General features: G+C 40.0%; 1 protein-coding gene and 1 long non-coding RNA gene across 4 annotated transcripts; one reads left to right on the top strand and one right to left on the bottom strand.

Moving 5' to 3' along the window:
- Window positions 1–730: 730 nt before the first annotated feature.
- On the bottom strand, window positions 731–17,891 carry LOC119871088 (armadillo repeat-containing protein 4-like). Of its 2 annotated transcripts, none has more exons than XM_038529956.1 (7): window positions 17,834–17,891; window positions 13,567–13,827; window positions 7,319–7,476; window positions 4,276–4,468; window positions 3,545–3,651; window positions 3,230–3,366; window positions 731–892 (listed from the first exon to the last, which is right to left on the bottom strand). In XM_038529956.1, exons 2-7 carry the CDS (start codon window positions 13,788–13,790, stop codon window positions 746–748), a joined length of 966 nt encoding a protein of 321 aa, XP_038385884.1. In that variant the 5' UTR covers window positions 13,791–13,827; window positions 17,834–17,891; the 3' UTR covers window positions 731–745. The 2 variants fall into 2 exon arrangements, with proteins under 2 accessions (XP_038385884.1, XP_038385885.1); XM_038529957.1 differs by lacking the exon at window positions 17,834–17,891 and adding an exon at window positions 16,116–16,238.
- Window positions 1,289–3,398, top strand: LOC119871089. 2 transcript variants are annotated; one of them, XR_005355250.1, is made up of 3 exons: window positions 1,289–1,379; window positions 1,827–1,942; window positions 2,981–3,398. It is a non-coding gene; the product is annotated as an uncharacterized LOC119871089 (long non-coding RNA). The 2 variants fall into 2 exon arrangements; XR_005355251.1 differs by having other exon boundaries at window positions 1,827–2,502; window positions 3,082–3,398.
- Window positions 17,892–17,960: the final 69 nt, after the last annotated feature.

Below are 17,960 nucleotides of genomic sequence, written 5' to 3'. Positions count from 1 at the left end.
TTTTATGTTTTGTACAGGTATTTTATAACAACAACAAAGGAAAACTAGAGTCCAGGAAATAGGTGATCAAACACCAGGGGAAAAAAACTCACAGGATGATGACAGAGAGACGTTTCAGGACAAGAGCAGCAGCAGAATAGTAAGAAAATAGAGTGCTCTGGAAGTGGCAGTGTCAGAAGGAAAATAACAGATCTGATAAACTGTCTGATGTAGGATTTGTGGAATTGACATCATCTTGAGAATCAGCCTGGGGCTTAAGTGTATCACTTTAGTATTTCTTGCATATTGCTTCTTACCTACATCAGCTTCAATCAAGATTTAATAACTGTATTAACTGATTCCTTTGTCCATCTCAAAAACTATTTCAAAAACCATGCAAGACACAGAGGAAGTACAGTTCTTATGCATATGCAGTTGACACACTTACTGAGACAATCCAACTAGTTAGTAATCATGGGATGCCCAGAAAAGATAAAAATAATCAAAACATCTAGGCTTCATTAACAGGGATGACTGCTTTGTTCTTAGCATTATAAATTCAAAAGGAAAGATGAAAAGTGCTTTTTTAGAAAGCAATCTGACATATTTTACACCTATTACCTAAAGAGGTTCAGAAACTTCCTTGAAGTACTCCACTTATAATATTTCTTATGTAATATATTGTGAAAAACTCTCTAAAAATTATAAACAGGGTCCAAAAATAGAATTATTCTCAACAGAAGGTAACATGTCAAGTAACACTATGCTATGATATTTCAAGATTCTGTAAACTTACCTGTTTAGACATATTTTCTGAAAATTTTGCCGATTTTTCTTTTAAAAATGTGACAAGGTCTTTATAAATTTCACTTTTTCTCTCATAATTAATTTCCCCCTCATCTTCTGTTTTGCCCTTTGGAAGAAAAAGTTTGGTGCAATTATTAATGTAGTAGCATTTGAACCTGATCAATACATCACAACCCAAGGCCACATATTGTTTTCTTCTCTCAAGGATCCATGTGGCAGTTTTTATACATCAAAAATATGGGCAGAATTCTTCCTTCTTAAAGTTATCCATTTGTCCGTCCATCCACTCATCCACCCATCCATCATCCATCCATTATGCTTTTACTGAGTACCTCCTATATGCATGTAGGGCATTTTGCTAGTTAGCAAAGAATGGAGAGCTTCCTTCCCTCTGCACTCCTCTAATGCAAAAAAACAAAACACACACACACAAAAAAAAACATTATGACTTCAAGAGAATCTGATGAAGTCATAAAAGGTCCCAAGATTAGAATGCCACCATAGAAAAGCTTGTTTCCATTTGTCACACTCTGTTCTTGTTCTGTGTGTAAAGAGGTTGCTATGGGATTATTTTCTAGAGTTACAACCTCCATGTAAGCACCTGACACTCCAACCTTTGTCTCCATACCTCTTTCTTTTTGTCTCTTTCCTTTCCTCACCTATCCTAATAGAAAAGATTTGGCTCTGCCTTAACCAAATGTATATATAAAAACCCATAGTGTGCTTTTTATATATACGTAACCACACACATACACAAAACATCATATACACCCATATAACTCAGGCGTGCCATGCATTTTGTCGTAATTATTGAATCATGTTCCTTATCTTTCATTCTTGAAATTGAGAGGAACACTTAGATATTTCCATATCAAATAAAGGTATATGTAGATTAGTAGCTCTTGATAGAAACAAAGTGTCCTTGCCCCACTCTAGAAGGTCAAAGTCTCTTATTTTCTGATTGGAAATTTCACTTTCTTAGAGTATCAAAACAAACCAAAGGCTAAATCATATTTAGCTCATCTCCCCCCTCTGTGCAGATATAATCTGAGAAGATCATGCTGAGAAGAAATGCACCATAAGGCAAGTCAGATGAGATGCTTGCTGGTCATCAAGAAAGTGGCACTCACATTTTGAAGCCAATCCAAACCAAGAGGTAGCAATTCTCCCAACAGTCCCCTGTGATGAGGAATCCCCACTAAGGATTTAGGTTCTCCCTGCAGATATTGCCTGTGAGGCCCCATATTACATTGAGGACACCAAGGGCATGGTTGCCAAGGGGAAAGCTGACCACCTAGTAAGTTCAGTGAACAGGTATGAGACAAAAAATAAAATGTGTTCATGTGGAAGATTCAGAAGGCCACCACCCTGCTTAGTGCTCAGGGGTGGGAATCTGGAATGCTGTGTTTCTCCCTTGTCAGCTTCAGTCAGCTTCAGTTAGCAGCAAGTAAAAGGAAGACTGTAAAGCTGGAGGAGGGAGAAAGGGACTGCTCCCAGCTCCTCGTCCCCTGTCCCCAGCAGTGAACCCTGGCAGTGGCAGCTGCTTCCAGTAGCAACAGTTGGTTCCAGTTCCCAGGGGTTTTTCCCTATGTTCCCAGAACCTGGCTCATTACAACTCCTTAGAATCCCATTACAAACCAACCAGGTCTCCCTCTTCCAAGGTCTGGGTCTCAGCTCTGCTGGTTCTGCAAAGATCCTCTCCTCTGAGCTCCTGAGGTACCAGCTCCTGGGCATTGTACTCCTCTGACATCTGGGTGCCAGTTTCATGAGACCCCCCTGTGCTCCAGCATAGCCTGGAAGCGACCATTCCTCAGAGATATGGATCCCAGCTCTGTGGGAGTCCCCCCTCTGAACTCCCAAGGGACCATAACCAATGTAAGCAGGGTCCCCTCCTCAGAGGTCTAAGTCCCAGCTCTGCAAGGACATCTTCTGAGACCCTAAGGAACCAGCACAGCCTGGTGGTGCTCCCTCCCCAGACACATGGGTCCCAGCTTCTTGGGGGTGCTTCCTCCAAGCTCCCACATTTTAATTCCTTCCCTTTGTCCTCTCAACGCTTAGGGCAAAAGCTATAGTTACTGCTTCTGTGTTACCTCAGCCGCCTCTTATTTGCCCGAATACTTGTATAATTAATTAATTAATTAATTAATTAATCAATCAGTGAACTGATCGTTACAGAGGTTTTCATTTTATAAAGTGGCGTGGGTTCCTTTGACGGTCATTTCTTAGAAGACTGATTTAATGACCTGCAATGGGGAACACCGAGGCTCATTCTGAAATGGTTTTGGATTTGCTCAGCAAACACATAGCAAAGGGATCTGCTTCAACCCAACAGAACAGAATCGCATTTTCTGTGGCCATCAGCATTCAGTCCTGGAGACATGCCTGCATTTACAGAGATGGAGCCAAGCACCAAAGTCAACATGGTTCTTAAAAAATTACTTACACCATTTAAAAATACTCCTTCTGTACTACAAGTAACACACAGAGTTTCAACATCATGGGGTTTTACCAGCACGTAACAAATTTCTCCATGAATTTGTCTCCAAGGTGGGGCTCGACATCCATTTGAAAATTCATAATCTGAAACCAATTATCGATCAATTAAAAGGAGCTCTGAAAAATAAAATATGTTATCTTTAAAAAGAAATAAATATGATTACAGTTTTTTTCAAATACTCAATCCTAATGTAGCTATTGAAGCATTTGGAAATAATAATTATTTTACATAACACAAAGCAAATCTGAGAATAATAGAAACCTGAAGTATAGTCAATAGATTCCAAGACAGTTTGTTCTCCTTTTCCTGAGAAATGTTTCAGCAGTTCTATATCGTTCTTAACAGTTGTTGGGTTTAAACAGATTTGTCTGAAATGAATGATAAGAAATGCATTTTAACACTCTAAAAGAGAATCTCCAGAAAACAGATGAAAATATACCATTTTAGCAAGGGGGGAGGGCTGGTGGGAGGAGGAATATCACTTTTTATAATTAAAATTGTAGTCAAATTATACAACAACAAAAATGTTGCAGTTAGTTTTAGCTGTGTTATAGCCTTACAACACGGTCAAGACATCAAGAAACCAGTGATTCATATTTAATGCAACATTAAATAAACTCGTTTAAAAATTCATTTCATTTCTTAGTGGTAATAGCATAATACTAGAAAAAAAACTACAAAAATGAACAAGTTTTAAACCTTACAAAGTCTACATGATATTTGCATTACTATTTAACCATCTATTTAATTGTCTGAGGAGAGTGAAAATAACAAGGCCACTTCATGTCCTCAGAATCAGGTGAAACCCCATAGAAAGCTCTAGCAAAGCTAACAGTAAATCTTTACATTTTAGAATTAGAAATATCCATGCAATACCCTAAAATCTACTGTTAAATCAATAACAACTCCTATAATTTGTGTATGTTTAAAAAAATTCTGAAAGCATTTTTTGTAACTAACTTTTAGAGGTTTCTTTTTTCTAAAAGACTCACAATGAAATATGTTTTAGAGAATGATTCAGTAGGTGCAGATCCAGTTGCTTAAGCAGCATGCCAACCTTCATCTTTATCTCACTCTCAGGATCTTCATCTTTGGTAATTTTATCAAGAATATTTACTGTGGATGTGTCTTCTTTCACCATGTTATAATCCAAACCCAGGATTTTTGTTACAGGATCTCTGTTAGCTGATCAAACAAAAGTAAATAAATAAAAATGATTCTCTTGTCTTCTGTTGTAAGAAAAATAATGACTAACAAGTCCTCTGAAGCCCACCCAAATGTGCTTCCTTCATTAAGCTTTCTCTCATGGACCCAATTTGAATTAATCTCAACTTCTCAGATTCTACTGCATTTAGGAACTTTCTTGTACTCCTTGAGATTCTCTACCTTGTACTGCAGTATCATCTATCTATATCATATCTCTAATAAGACAAAGAACAAGATATTCTTTTTTTTTCTTTTTTTTTAATTGACTGTAGGGCATTGTCCAGCATGGTCATTCAATTAGTGTATCCAGAATTGATTTGAAGATAGAGAAATACTGGTCTCCTTAGAAGAATCATCACTAGAACTGTGTGTGTGTACGTGTGTGTGTGTGTGTATGTAACCACTGAGGCTTAGTGTTCACAAATGCTTTCTTTCCAAAACAGCATGGTTTTCTCAGTCTAAAGATCTACCACCAGTCTTTTCCACCTGTTCAAAGTGCTTATATTTTCTTTTTTTTTTAATTTTTTTTTATTTATTTATGATAGGCACGCAGTGAAAGAGAGAGAGAGAGAGAGAGAGAGGCAGAGACACAGGCAGAGGGAGAAGCAGGCTCCATGCACCGGGAGCCCGACGTGGGATTCGATCCTGTGTCTCCAGGATCGCGCCCTGGGCCAAAGGCAGGCGCCAAACCGCTGCGCCACCCAGGGATCCCTCAAAATGCTTATATTTTCTTTTTTTTTTTTTTTTAAGAAATATTCTTTTTTTTTAATATTTATTTATTTATTTATTTATTTATTTATTTATTTATTTATTTATTTATGATAGACACACAGTGAGAGAGAGAGAGGCAGAGACATAGGCAGAGGGAGAAGCAGGCTCCACGCACCGGGAGCCCGACGTGGGATTCGATCCCGGGTCTCCAGGATCGCGCCCTGGGCCAAAGGCAGGCGCTAAACCGTTGCGCCACCCAGGGATCCCAATGCTTATATTTTCAATGCCTTTTTATGTTCAAGTTGGAAAAACAAATCTGGCCAGTACTCACACACATACCAAAGTTACAGTGAAAAACTCCAATACTAATTCATGATCAAGGCTGACATAGGTGTGAAAGTAGACTCTAGAGATGGTTAAAACAGAATTTGGTGAAAGCCAAAGAACCATGTAGTTGCAAGTGAGGAAGAAGAGGGCAAAGCCATATTTGGAAAGGAGGAATTTAAATAAGATGAAATATATATGTATTTGAACAAGGAGGCCCATGGGACTAGTTCAGAAAGCTCCACCTGATTGAAATGAGAGAAGCACAGTGATGGCATTAACTCTGCAGTGGGAGATGGACTCTGGCACCAGGAAATAGCAGAAAAGGCTTAGGGCTTCTTAGAAAAAAACACACAAGGGGAGGGGCAGAGAAAAGAGATCTAGGAATCATCTACTTTTTGAGCATCTCAATCATCCTTACAGCAGTCATCTCATTAAGACTCATGGAAAAAGGTATTATATGAATTCTGGGGAAAGACACAAACCTGCCCCCCAAATTGCCCTGCACCATGGAATCTGGACCCAAAACTAAGAGTTGTACCTAGAGCTCTTACAGAAAGGACAAAATGCAGCAAAGGATACACATTTAGCCAAACTAGATATATAGCAGCCAGTCTATGTATTAAGTTCATGCACTAAGTTGAAATTAATGCTATTACCAACCTCCTTGAATTCAACTTTACTCTTAAGATTTCATTCCTCCTCAGCAGGGTAGCTATGAGGTATAGATAGATAGATAGCCTAATAATGAAGAGTAGGCAAGAGATAAGAAAAGGCTGCTGTCCTAAGGTTCACATCTTTTTTTAAAAAAATATTTTATTTATTTACTCATTCATTAGAGTCATAGGGAGAGAGGCAGAGACACAGGCAGAGGCAGAGGGAGAAGGAGGCTGCAGGCAAGGAGCCCGATGTGGGACTCTGATCCCGGGTCTCCAAGATCACACCCTGGGCTGAAGGCAGACGCTTAACCGCTGAGCCACCCAGGCATCTCATAAGATTTACATCCTAAAGAATATTTTTTTTAAAGGTTCATCTTCCCACGTCATAGCAGTAGACACAGCAAAGAATGATTAGAGGCAAGACCAGGCACCTCATGCTTGAGTCCTTCTAGTCACATGATTCCAAACAGGCAAAACATGTATATGACACCATTATGTACTGTTAGGTATTTCTACTCATAAGAAAAATTCAGAAAACAATTGCTCCAGGCAATTGGTCACATTCTTTTACGCATGTTAGATGCTTAGACAATAATGAAAATCTACATCCTTAATGAAGAGGAAAACGTTTCCCATTGAGTGAATGTAACTACCTCCACAAAGCTATGCAACCTACAAAGGAACATTACTGAGACCAATGGAAAGTGAGATTACTCTGGGCTATCTTTGCTGCATACATTTTAGAGGAAACCGAGCATCATCCGTCACAGCAGGCCTGAGGGTAGAGGGTGGAGTTTGGTGCAGGCCCCACTAATCTGTCTTCTCTCCTGTGTAGACCTTAGAGGATACAGGCCTCTGGTCTTTCCAGAAGTGAGGAAGCCTCTCTTTAAACCACATGCTAAAATTAGAAATCTAGAAGCTTGCTAGTGGTAAAGTATTAGGCCTTTCAGTTTAAAGTAGAAACTTGATATGAGCATGACATTCAGCCAAGAAAAATGAATGACATTTTTACAAAGTCGAACATAGGACTTTTTGCCTTTTAGGTCACGGAACTTTTTTCAAGAGACTGCAACTCCCCCTCCCCCATGATTATGTTTCTAAAAGTTCAAGTCATAGACTGGAGCATAAATATCACCTTCGATACAAGCCTGTGCTTCCTTCAGCTTTCTGTCTTTGGCAATAAGCAGCAAACGTGACAGCTGCCCCAAGCTCCTGATCTTAATGTGTGGCACAGAGAGAAACAGCAAAGGCTGCCCATCTTTATCAACTTCTTCTGACTTGACTGTTGTTTCACTAGGAAATAAAAATAAATAAATAAATAAATAAATAAATAAATAAAATCTTAAGGTTACCTGGATGCTAGTGAAGTTAAACATAAGACATTTTGACAAATCATCCCTCTGGCTCATGATAAAACACAAAATATAAGTACTTCTTGTTAAAAGCTCATGTCTTTTCCTCATTTGTCCACACTCAGATCCCTAAGTTCCCAGGCTTATTAGCAACCATAGTTAGCAACATGATATACCCAGGAAGAACATTTTAAGCCATGTCTTGAATACTTACATGAACTCAATCACAGTTTTTGGTTTTGTTTTTCTAACAATGTGTTGGACAACTTTAAAAAAATCACTGGTTCTACAGGACCATTCATGTTTTGGGGATTTCTAAAGTTATTTTATTTATAAAGTTTACACCACAGTAATTAGTGGTTAGAAATCTTCTTGGCTACTCTGTGTTTATGAACAAAAAGCTATAAAAAAGAGAAAGAGAGAGAGACAAACTAGGTTCCCTCTGTGGATTGTTTTCCCACTCCAAACCCCCTAATTTGGTTTACTTTAGGATAATAAGCAGTTTTTCTAAATGGACTTTTCCTGATCAGAAATTTCTGGGTCTCCTAGATTTGTCTTTCTGCCCATTTTAATTATTTTTTTAGGTCAGCATTTAAGAAATATTAAGATGTTTTTACGGCAGTGATATTTCTATAGATTTCTACCACGTACAACATTAACTAAGCTACCTAGGTTTTTATTAGATATGGATATCCCTGGAAAAACTGCTCTCCTCTTAAGACCTGATCTAACATATTTTAAATTGTAAGGCAGATAAACAGATGTGGTGTATTGCCAGTTCATCAGAAAAAGTAAACCTGACAGACTCAGACTCAGATGTACTACCAGCACGATTTCACTAGAAAAGGAAGAAGATAGAGATCATGGAGGCAGACTAGTGGCTTGCCACGGATGTCCACATCCTAACACCCGAGGCCCACAAATGCCTTATCTTACATGGCAAGAGAGACCATGCAGATGGATTAAGTTAAGGATCTTGAGATGGGAAGACTATTCTGAAATGTGCAGGAGGGTCAAGTCAGAAAAGCCAACGTGACATGGAAACAGGGTTCAGAGTAACACAGAGCCAGAAGCTATGGAATGTAGGTGGCCTCCAGAAGCTGGAGAAGACAAGAATGGATCTTCCTTCAGCCCCCAGAAGGAACACAGCCCTGCCAACGCCTTGATTTTAACCCTACACACTTATTTTAGTCTTTTCACCTCCAGAACCCTAAGAAATTAAATCTGCATTATTTTAAGTCACTAAGTATGTGAAAATTTGTTACAGCAGCAATAGGAGGCTAACACAGGGACTTTTACCAGGCTTTCCCACTGTTCTTCCAGCAGTAACTTTCATAGTAACTCACATAGGAAGTAACTTACATAGTAATTGTACACAGAAGGTACTCAATAAATAGAAGAGGAATAAATGAATAGAAGATTTCTAGGCTGACCAGTGATGTGTGTTGTATACAAAATGTGTGTTTTCTCTAAAATAAAGCTTTTGGAATAATGTCTTCAGGTTTGAGATTTCTTAAAGGTCTGTGCCAGGTTGGTCACATGTGCTAAGTGGATGATGACAAGACTAAGTTATAAGCTGACTGAATGCCAACAATATCAAGCCACTGAACTTGAGAAGGTGAAACTCCTGGTAAGATATGGAGAAGTCAAGGGCACAGGACACATATTTCATTGCTCCCACCAGTTGAAGCCTGTAACTCAGCAAAGCAGTAGGAACTAAATGCCAGCTCCAGGGAGGATGTGGAAGAGCAGGTTTGTTTCGGGGTTTGCAGTTTCTAATACTGGAAGAAAGAGATTTTGGAAAGAAAAAATACTATGCCCATCTTGTGAGGTCAAGATAAATGTGCTGCAAATGAAATCCACTGACCTGATCAAAAGACTTTCAAACTGTAATTGTGGAGGGCAGCTGAAAATACTATAGCTTTATGCTATAAGGTGAGAGAGCAGAAAAATGTCACATTTATTTCATCCCCAGTGTCTAGTTTAGTGTCCAGAACATAGTAATTACTCAATAAATGAGCCTAAAAAATAACAAGAGATATAAAGCTACAGTTGCAAAACTAGTTAGTAATTCTCAGGAACAAAAAACAAAGAGCTCAAGTAACAAACGTTATGGCCATCGATTTTAATAGCATAACTTGGACATTTCACCAAAATATGGGGCACCCATGTGGCTCTGTTGGTTAAGTGTCTGACTCTTGGTTTCTGATCAGGTCGTGATCTCAGGGTCATGAGATCAAGCCCTGGTTGAGCTCCACAGTCAGTGAGGCGTCTGCTTGTCCCTCTCCCTTTGTTCCACCCCCCCATCTGCTTGCTCTCTCTCTCTCTCTCTCTCTCTCTCTCTCAAATAAATAAAATCTTTTAGAAAAGAAGTTTTACCAAAACATAATAATTATCATCTCATAAAACAATACAATTTTAAGATCAGAGATCATGTAACTGATCCTTCATGACATTGATAAGAGAACTAAAACAAGAAGGTAAAAGGATCAAACAATGCCCATTACCAAGGAGTACTGGGAAGTCAACAATAAAAAAGATGCCTGTAGAGATTTACAAAAGAAAAAAGAAAACTAGGAATCAGAAAGGTATGAATTGTGAGGGCGGTGGGCAGGACAGGGGGAAGAGGGTCACTGCTCGGGGCTCAACTCCTCATCTACACAGCACTCCTACCAGGAGAGAATTTTGTCCCAACTCAGACATATCATTGAGACAGCAGAGAGACATTAGAAGCTAAAATATCACAGTATTAAAGCTGACATGAGTCAAAATCGTAATTTTACCAAAAAAGAAAAGAACTGATAATAACATTGTCACTAAGTGATTCTGAACACTTATCCAGTCTTTATATTTCCTGAGCTACATTCTAATGAGTCAAAGCAACTGAGCTCTGTATACCACCACCATATGGTGTTAATCATTGAAGGGTGTCATTTGTCCTTAGCTTACAGTGGACTTGGGTTTCATTCTGGAGTGTTTTAGAAAGATTAGTTATCTCATTCTGTCTGATAAGAACAAAAGCAATTGAAAATGGTAATACAAGGAGACCTATGATTTCCATTAGAATGAAAGTGGAGTTATTTTCCCCAAAACAATGAACACGGAAAGACGATGACCAGTGTTATTATAGAATGAAGGGTTGTACATTGGAAATGATTCTAAAAGAAAAGAGTAAGTCATCTAACATGTGGACAGTGCCATGCCTATCTACTCAACAATGATCTGCACAAAAGAAGATGGGTGACGACATGTAAAACCTTTTTTCAGTGCATGATGAGCAGATCAGTTTCAATGTCACATGTCTGTTAGCCTAATTCAGAAGAAGGCTGATCAATTTTTTAAGGACTGCCGCAAAGAGTACATTTGGAGATGTGCAACATCAAATGAGAAATGAGCCTCAAGTGCGAATATAAAAGAGATCAACAAAAGAGGGTAGCTTACTTACTTCAACAGACTTTCCATGTAAATAAAACTGACTTGTTTTGGAACAAAAGGCTGAGAGAACATACAGTCCCAAGAGGAAGAAGAAATATCCTAAAACATCCAATAATATTGTGGTTTGGTAGAAATGCATCCAGAGGCTCCAAACTCAAAGCCTTTAGGATGACTTAGGTATCCATATTTATGTGGACTTACAGAGCTGAATCCTATCTGAAAGGACAGCAGTTGACCCTCCACCCTTTAAATAAATGAATAAAAGGTGTCCTAAGGGCCAGCAGCCTAAGCAAGAACAGTGCATGTGTACAAAAGGGCAAAGAATGAGGTAGCCGGGACTCTTTTAATGGTACGTTCTTCCAGCCATTGAGGGCATCTCTGGTCTATATCACTTTTGTTATGTTGGTGGACACAGCATACCAAGTGGCTATGGGTTGCTGACAGTTCTTTGGTTTGGGGGGGTGGGGGTAGAGCAAGGGGAGTGGTCAAGACTTGGATGTGTAAACATTTAGAATTTTCCATAACTACCAAAATCTCAGCTGTATCCTTTGCCTTCTTCAGGACTATCAGTACCCACCTGGTTTTCATCCAGCCACAATGGCATGGTTTCCTTCAACTACAACAAATGCTACTTTCAGACCCTCTTTTCCCTTCCGACATCAAAGATATCACCAATAAAAGTCAGAAATAAGAATAATGGATAGAAAAACTGGCCCAAGGAAAAGGTGTCCAGTAAATTTGACAGAAGGAAGACAATCAAGAGGTAGTTGGTTCAAAACATATATGTGCCAAAATGTTGAGACTTCCTGCTTAAGAGGGACCTCTATGCATAAAGACTGTATGAAAAAAAAAAAAAGACTGTATGCAGAGGTATAAGAAAGGAAATAGAGCAAAAAGCAATTGGATAAGGATAAAGAAAGAGAAACAGTGATATGATTGAGGTATGTGTAACAGCCCACCTAAGTAGGTTGCAGATGTGGTCATGTTTGTCCTTGGAACACAAAATAAATAGAGGTAAGATACAATGACGCTCTTGATACTCTTATGACATCTGCTTTAAATCCATCTCTGTACTAAGTAGTTCATATGTTTTTGAACTATATGGTTTTGCAGATGAGTTCATCTTTCAAAGGTTAGAAAAAACAACATGTGACACTACACTGAACTTAAGTGGGAGCAATGAATAATGACAAGCACTTTGGGAGGAAGTGACCATAGGCAGAGTTAGAAATAAAATACAATTTTAGAAAAAGGCTTCAGGAAATTCAGAGAGAAGGTAGAGCATGACAACAGAACCAAACACTCCTGAAATACAGTTCAAAAAAGGTTTTTCAGTACTAAAAATGAAATTCAGAGTTTATTCTCACAAATAATCCCAAAGGGAAAAAGTGGAAAAGGCATCTATAAGAAGATTTGACTGATTAATGACCTGTCTTTGATAATGTCACACTTTAAAAGTTCATATGCAAAATTAAGGAGGAACACGGTGGCAGAAAAGAGGATCCCGATGCCTGAAAGTGGAAAATAAACTGAAGCTGACCAAACCAACAAAAAAGATTTACATATGCAAATGTCAATTACTCCTATATAATTATGATTACATTTATATAAATACATATATATTTTTTATCTAAGCTCTCTAGAGCTAAGTTGACAGCTCCCTGTTTGAGGTAGAGGTAGGTTTTTCTTAAATCTCAGATTTGGAAGGTTCTCATTTGAGGACAATGCTAATTGCTAATTAGCCTCTCCCATATATTGAGGGAAATTTACCACTCCCCAGGAATTAATAGATTTTAATACCAGAAGGGATTTTGCCTATAGCAGAGGTCACAAAACCAATGCCTACTGACACCTGTAGGGTTGTATAGATGAGTGGAAAGCCCAAACATAAAGCAACAACAATTGTTGGAGTGTGGTGAACTCAAGAATGCATCCCCTATCAAAAGAAATTCAAATCAAAATTTAAAAATTAGGAGTGCCAGGGCACCGGGGTGGCTCAGTGGTTGAGCATCTGCCTTCAGCTCTGGTCATGATCCCAGGGTCCTGGGATTGAGTCTCACAACAGGCTCTCTGTAGGGAGCCTGCTTCTCCCTCTGCCTGTATCTCTGCCTCTCTCTCTGTGTCTCTCATGAATAAATAAAATCTAGATAGATAGATAGATAGATAGATAGATAGATAGATAGATAGATAGATAGAAAGAAAGAAATAATTAGGGGCACCTGGGTGGCTCAGTCGGTTAAGGGTCTGCCTTTGGCTCAAGTCATGATCTCAGGGTCCTGGGATAGAGCTCAGTGTCTGGCTGGCTCCCTACCCAGCCAGGAGTCTGCTTCTCCCTCTGCCCCTGCCCATGTTCATCTTCTCTCTCTCTCTCTCATACATACATACATACATACATACATACATACATACATACATAATTTTGTTGTGCTAAACAGAATGTTCCCAGATTTCAGCAGAGTGCCTCCTGATTGCAATTCCTGGGTCAGAATATTTCTGAGATTCACAGATGTTAAATTACTTGCCCAAAACCTACAACTCATTTATCAAAATATGTACAATAAAGACATTAAACTCTAGAAGCTCTTTACCAGCTTACCTGACAATATATCCTGATTCAAATGCTGAGGGGTCCAAGTTTGTTTTCCATTCAAGTGGTTCTACAAAAACATATTTTGCTTCTTGAGGATGTTTGTAGATAAAACTCTCCACAAACATCACAATTTCTTTCAATATCACTTCATTCAGTGGAGTAATTTCCAGGGTTCTGGTCCCATATCCAGCAGCAGTCCACTGTGCAGACCTTGTCAGAGCCACCCCCATGCTCAGTCAATGCTCAGATCTGAGCTCACCACACACCCTGCATCAGAGTGGAAAGAGTTAGAAACACAGGATGGCAATCACCTTTTTCCTGGAACCATTCTCACTTTCAAGCCTTTAAGCCATCCAACACATATTCTGCTTCTTAATCTTAGTGGTCAATTTTTTTTAATCATCAAATTGCTCCTTAATGCAACAGAAATATTCATTTTTACTGGGCTAGCTCTAAGTAAAACTGACAGGCACTTGGATTTTCTAGTATCTATTTGCCCTAAGCAAATAACTTTCTCATTTCCCTGGGCCCCAGAAAGAAAAGCTCAAATAACTGGGCAGAAAACAGAAACAGAAAACTCCCAACAGTGGAAGGAAGAGCTGGGGGAAGATGGCATCAAGGCCTTTGGTCCAACAGGTTTGCTGGAGCCAAAGGCTCTTCTGGGCTGGGCAGTGCATAATTTAGAACCATGCTGTCAAACTGAACTCTGTTATTCTGACTTTCTTTAAAAAGAGAACATTATCTGCAACATTGAGTAAAAGCCGAGTTAGCAAGCAAGTTCTCACTGTGAACATTTAAGGCTTTTTTTTCCCTGATAGTCTATACTTGTTTGATTTTTCACTAATAGGATCATGAAAGGCTTCCTTCCAGAATATTAGAATGGTGATAAAGTTAAATATAGAATAGAATTAGCTTTCCCCCATTATTACTAAAGCTCCGAAGTACCAGGACCCTTCGGAAATGACTTGGGGATTTTGGGTTTTGTACTGCACTAAATCTAGTGATAGGATATCTAGATCAGTGGCTCTCAATGAGGCAATACTCATAACTCAGAAGTATTATTAAGGATATTTCATTATCAAAATGATAGGAAGGGGACATCATTGGGATTTAGTAATGAGGACCAAGAATGTCAGACATCAGGGCACCCGGGTGGCTCAGTGGTTGAGTCTGCCTTTGGCTCAGGGTGTGATCCTGGGGTCCCAGGAGCGGGTCCTGGGATTGAGTCCCGCATCAGGCTCCCCACAGGGAGCCTGCTTCTCTCTCTGCCTATGTCTCTGCCTCTCTCTGTCTCTCATAAATAAATAAATAAACTCTTAAAAAATAATGTCTGATGTCCTGCAATGTGCACAACAGTCCCCAGACAGAATTATGCTACACTCTTTAGGCATCTGGTGGGCGAAAAACTTCAGATAAGTAATACGTGCGCTAAGAATCTAACTCCACTTTATAATCACAAAGTAATTTTTCCACAGTTTTGACATACACTGAATTTTCCAGGATTGCAACTATCATGTAAGTCGAAGGAAGGTTGTATATATTCTGTCTTATATGGAAGTCTACCAAGAGCTCAGTATTTTGGAAAATCACACCATTGATGGCCATGCTGGTCACACAATTTAAGTTTCAATGATGTGTTTACATCAGCCTGCATTTGGAGCTACTGCATTCACAGTATATAATTCTATGTAAGGCTGGAGCACCTGACTACTTCACTACATATTCTAGTGTAGTGGTACCTGAGCATTTACATACTATTATTGTATTGCAATTATTTACCTTTTAATTTTCCTTTACTTTACAGTTAGGGGACATCATTGGGATTTAGTGATGAGGACCAAGAATGTCAGACATCAGGGCACCTGGGTGGCTCAGTGGTTGAGTGTCTGCCTTTGGGCTCAGGATATGATCCTGGGGTCCCAGGAAGTAGCCAATATCATTTTGATAATGAAATATGGTTAATAATACTTCTGAGTTATGAGTACTGCCTCACTGAGAGCCACTGATCTAGATATCCTATCTACATTTAAAGATATCCTATCCTACATTTAAACTATGCACACATGTAGAATTACTACCTAGGATTTTGATTTTGGAGTAGCAAAGAAGGCATTACAAAATATTTGTTATAAAAAATGATAGTTCTCAGGGCTGAGAATGGCTGATATATGTGTACATAAATAGGTATATATATTTTTATATCTGTGTATATACTTATATATACAAATACATACAATTATAAAATATATACAATTAGGGTACAGATTTTTTTGTGTGCGTTTATTTTAGTATTCTAGTAGTTTGTTTCTATTGCTTGATTCCAAACATGTAAGCCTGTACTGATGCTTACATCAGTAACACTGTTGAGTTTGCCAGTATTAAGAGAGTAAGTGCAAGCTAAGAATAAGTGCAAACAGCTTTATCACATATAGAAAGTCTTATGTGCACAATTTATTTTTAATCTTAAGCATACCACTTGTTTCAGTGGTCTTATAAAACTACAACATGTGTATCATTTCCTTCTTGTACTTTTTAAAAGGAAAATGTGGACATACATAGATTATATAAGACTGTAGCAGCAGTCAACACCCCATACAGCAACTTCCTGAAAGACACTTTAAAAAGAGCTAAGAAATGCAAAAAGGTCTTCATCATGATAAATTTCTATACAAAAATAACACGTTTGTATCTCTTCAAATTGTTTTTCTAAATCTGGAAAGGCAGGAGCTGCAACAATGAACAGGCTTGATTTGAGGTCTAAGAAAATTTCAGGAGGGTCTGGGACAACTCAGAAGGCAAAAAATATTATTAGGGGGGAAAAGTGGATCAAAATCTTGAACAAGATAGGTAGAAAAAGCCTTTAAAAATGAGAGTGAGAGCAGAGAGAGAAAGAAGGAGGGACAGTCTGGGTGGCTCAGCTGTTGAGCGTCTGCCTTTGGCTCAGGGCATGATCCTGGGTCTGGAATCGAATCCTGCATCCAGCTCCCTGTGAGGAGCCTGCCTCTCTCTGTGTCTCTCATGAATAACATCTTTTTTTAAAAAAAAGAGAGACAGACGGACAGAGAAAGAGAAAGAAGTACTCTGTAGGCGTAAGTGAATAAATTACAAAAAGAAAACAGTGTAATCTAAAGCTTTTCATGTTAAGTCTAGGACATTTCTAATAGCCTCATTTAGCAGGAGAACCGTATTTATTCCACTAGTCCCAGGGGTGTTAAAAAAAAAGAAAAAAAGGTCTGTGTAACTCAGGTAAAAATACAAAACTAAATTTTTTTTTTTTTTTAATCAAAACAGGCTGTTCCCCAGTTTCTACCCACTGCCAATCCAGGAGTCCTTTTGGCCTAAGAACCACAGTTACAACGAATACACATGAATATGTAGTAAGTATCTTTGAATTAAGGTGGGACTGTTAAAAAGTTTAATGATTAAATGGAGAAAAGTTTCTGTGCACGTGTTCTCATAAATGGAAAATCATTTATATTCATTTTGTCTATTATTCTACTCATTTTCTGTCCGAATCAAATCACTGTAACACAGCTTGTTTTTCTTTTTTAAGGATTAGCTGCAAGCTTCCCGTAGCATTAAAAAAAATGAAACCCGTCCGTGAATAATTTCTGTAACGCTTGAGCAGAAACAGAGCTAAGGGAAGGTGAGCATCCACGCTGAGATCTAGAAATGTGGCTGGTAACACGGATTGGGAGTCACAGCGCATACACGTGCCATTCTGGGAATGATGAAGCTACAGAAAAATCAGAATTTCAGAACTGGCATGTGCAGGGCCCTGAATCCACGTACACTTCAAGCCTGCGTGAAAACACCGAGCAGACGGCGACAGGCGTTCGTTGGAGCCGGAGCTCAGTCTGTAGGGGTGAGGGGGCAGGGGGCGCCGGCAGGAAGGCGCAGGGAGGAGGACGGTAGGCGGAAGGAGGGCGAGCTGCAGGGGCGGAGGGTAGGAGGACGGGGAGGCGCCGGGAGTCGCCTGAGCCGCGGACAGAACGGGTCGCGGAGAGGGGCTCGGCTCGGGAGCCGAGGAGCAGGAGGCGCCCCGGCAGGGGGTCGGCGGGGAGGGGAGGGGAGGGGAGGGAGAGGGCCGGGACAGGGCGGGCCGCGGCCCGAGGAGACGAGGGGAGCGGGCGAGAGAGGCCCCCATTGCTCGAACCCCGCCGCGTTAGGCTGCAAGGACCCCTGCACGGGGCGGGCGGGAGCGGCGGGGCCCGGCGCGGAGGGGCGGCGGCGAGTCCCCGGCGGCCGCCCTGCGCCCGACGGCCGCACTCACCTGCAGCGCCCCGCTCCGCCTCCGCACTGCGCCCAGCGCCCAGCGCACCGCGCCCCGCGCCGCCAGCCGCGCGCCCGCCAGTTGCTAGGGCGCGCGGTAAACACCCAACGCCCCGCCGCGCGGAGCG

The sequence above is a fragment of the Canis lupus genome, chromosome 2 (assembly GCF_011100685.1).
Source record: "Canis lupus familiaris isolate Mischka breed German Shepherd chromosome 2, alternate assembly UU_Cfam_GSD_1.0, whole genome shotgun sequence".
NCBI lineage: Eukaryota > Metazoa > Chordata > Mammalia > Carnivora > Canidae > Canis > Canis lupus.
This window is presented reverse-complemented; position numbering and strand designations above follow the sequence as displayed.

Coding starts and splice junctions, on each gene's coding strand:
- LOC119871088 (XM_038529956.1), bottom strand. CDS start 13,790: ATGGGGGTGGCTCTGACAAGGTCTGCACAGTGGACTGCTGCTGGATAT. Junction 7,477..13,566: donor GAATCAGGATATATTGTCAG/GTAAGCTGGTAA, acceptor TTTATTTCCTAG/TGAAACAACAGTCAAGTCAG. Junction 4,469..7,318: donor AGCACAGGCTTGTATCGAAG/GTGATATTTATG, acceptor TTGTTTGATCAG/CTAACAGAGATCCTGTAACA.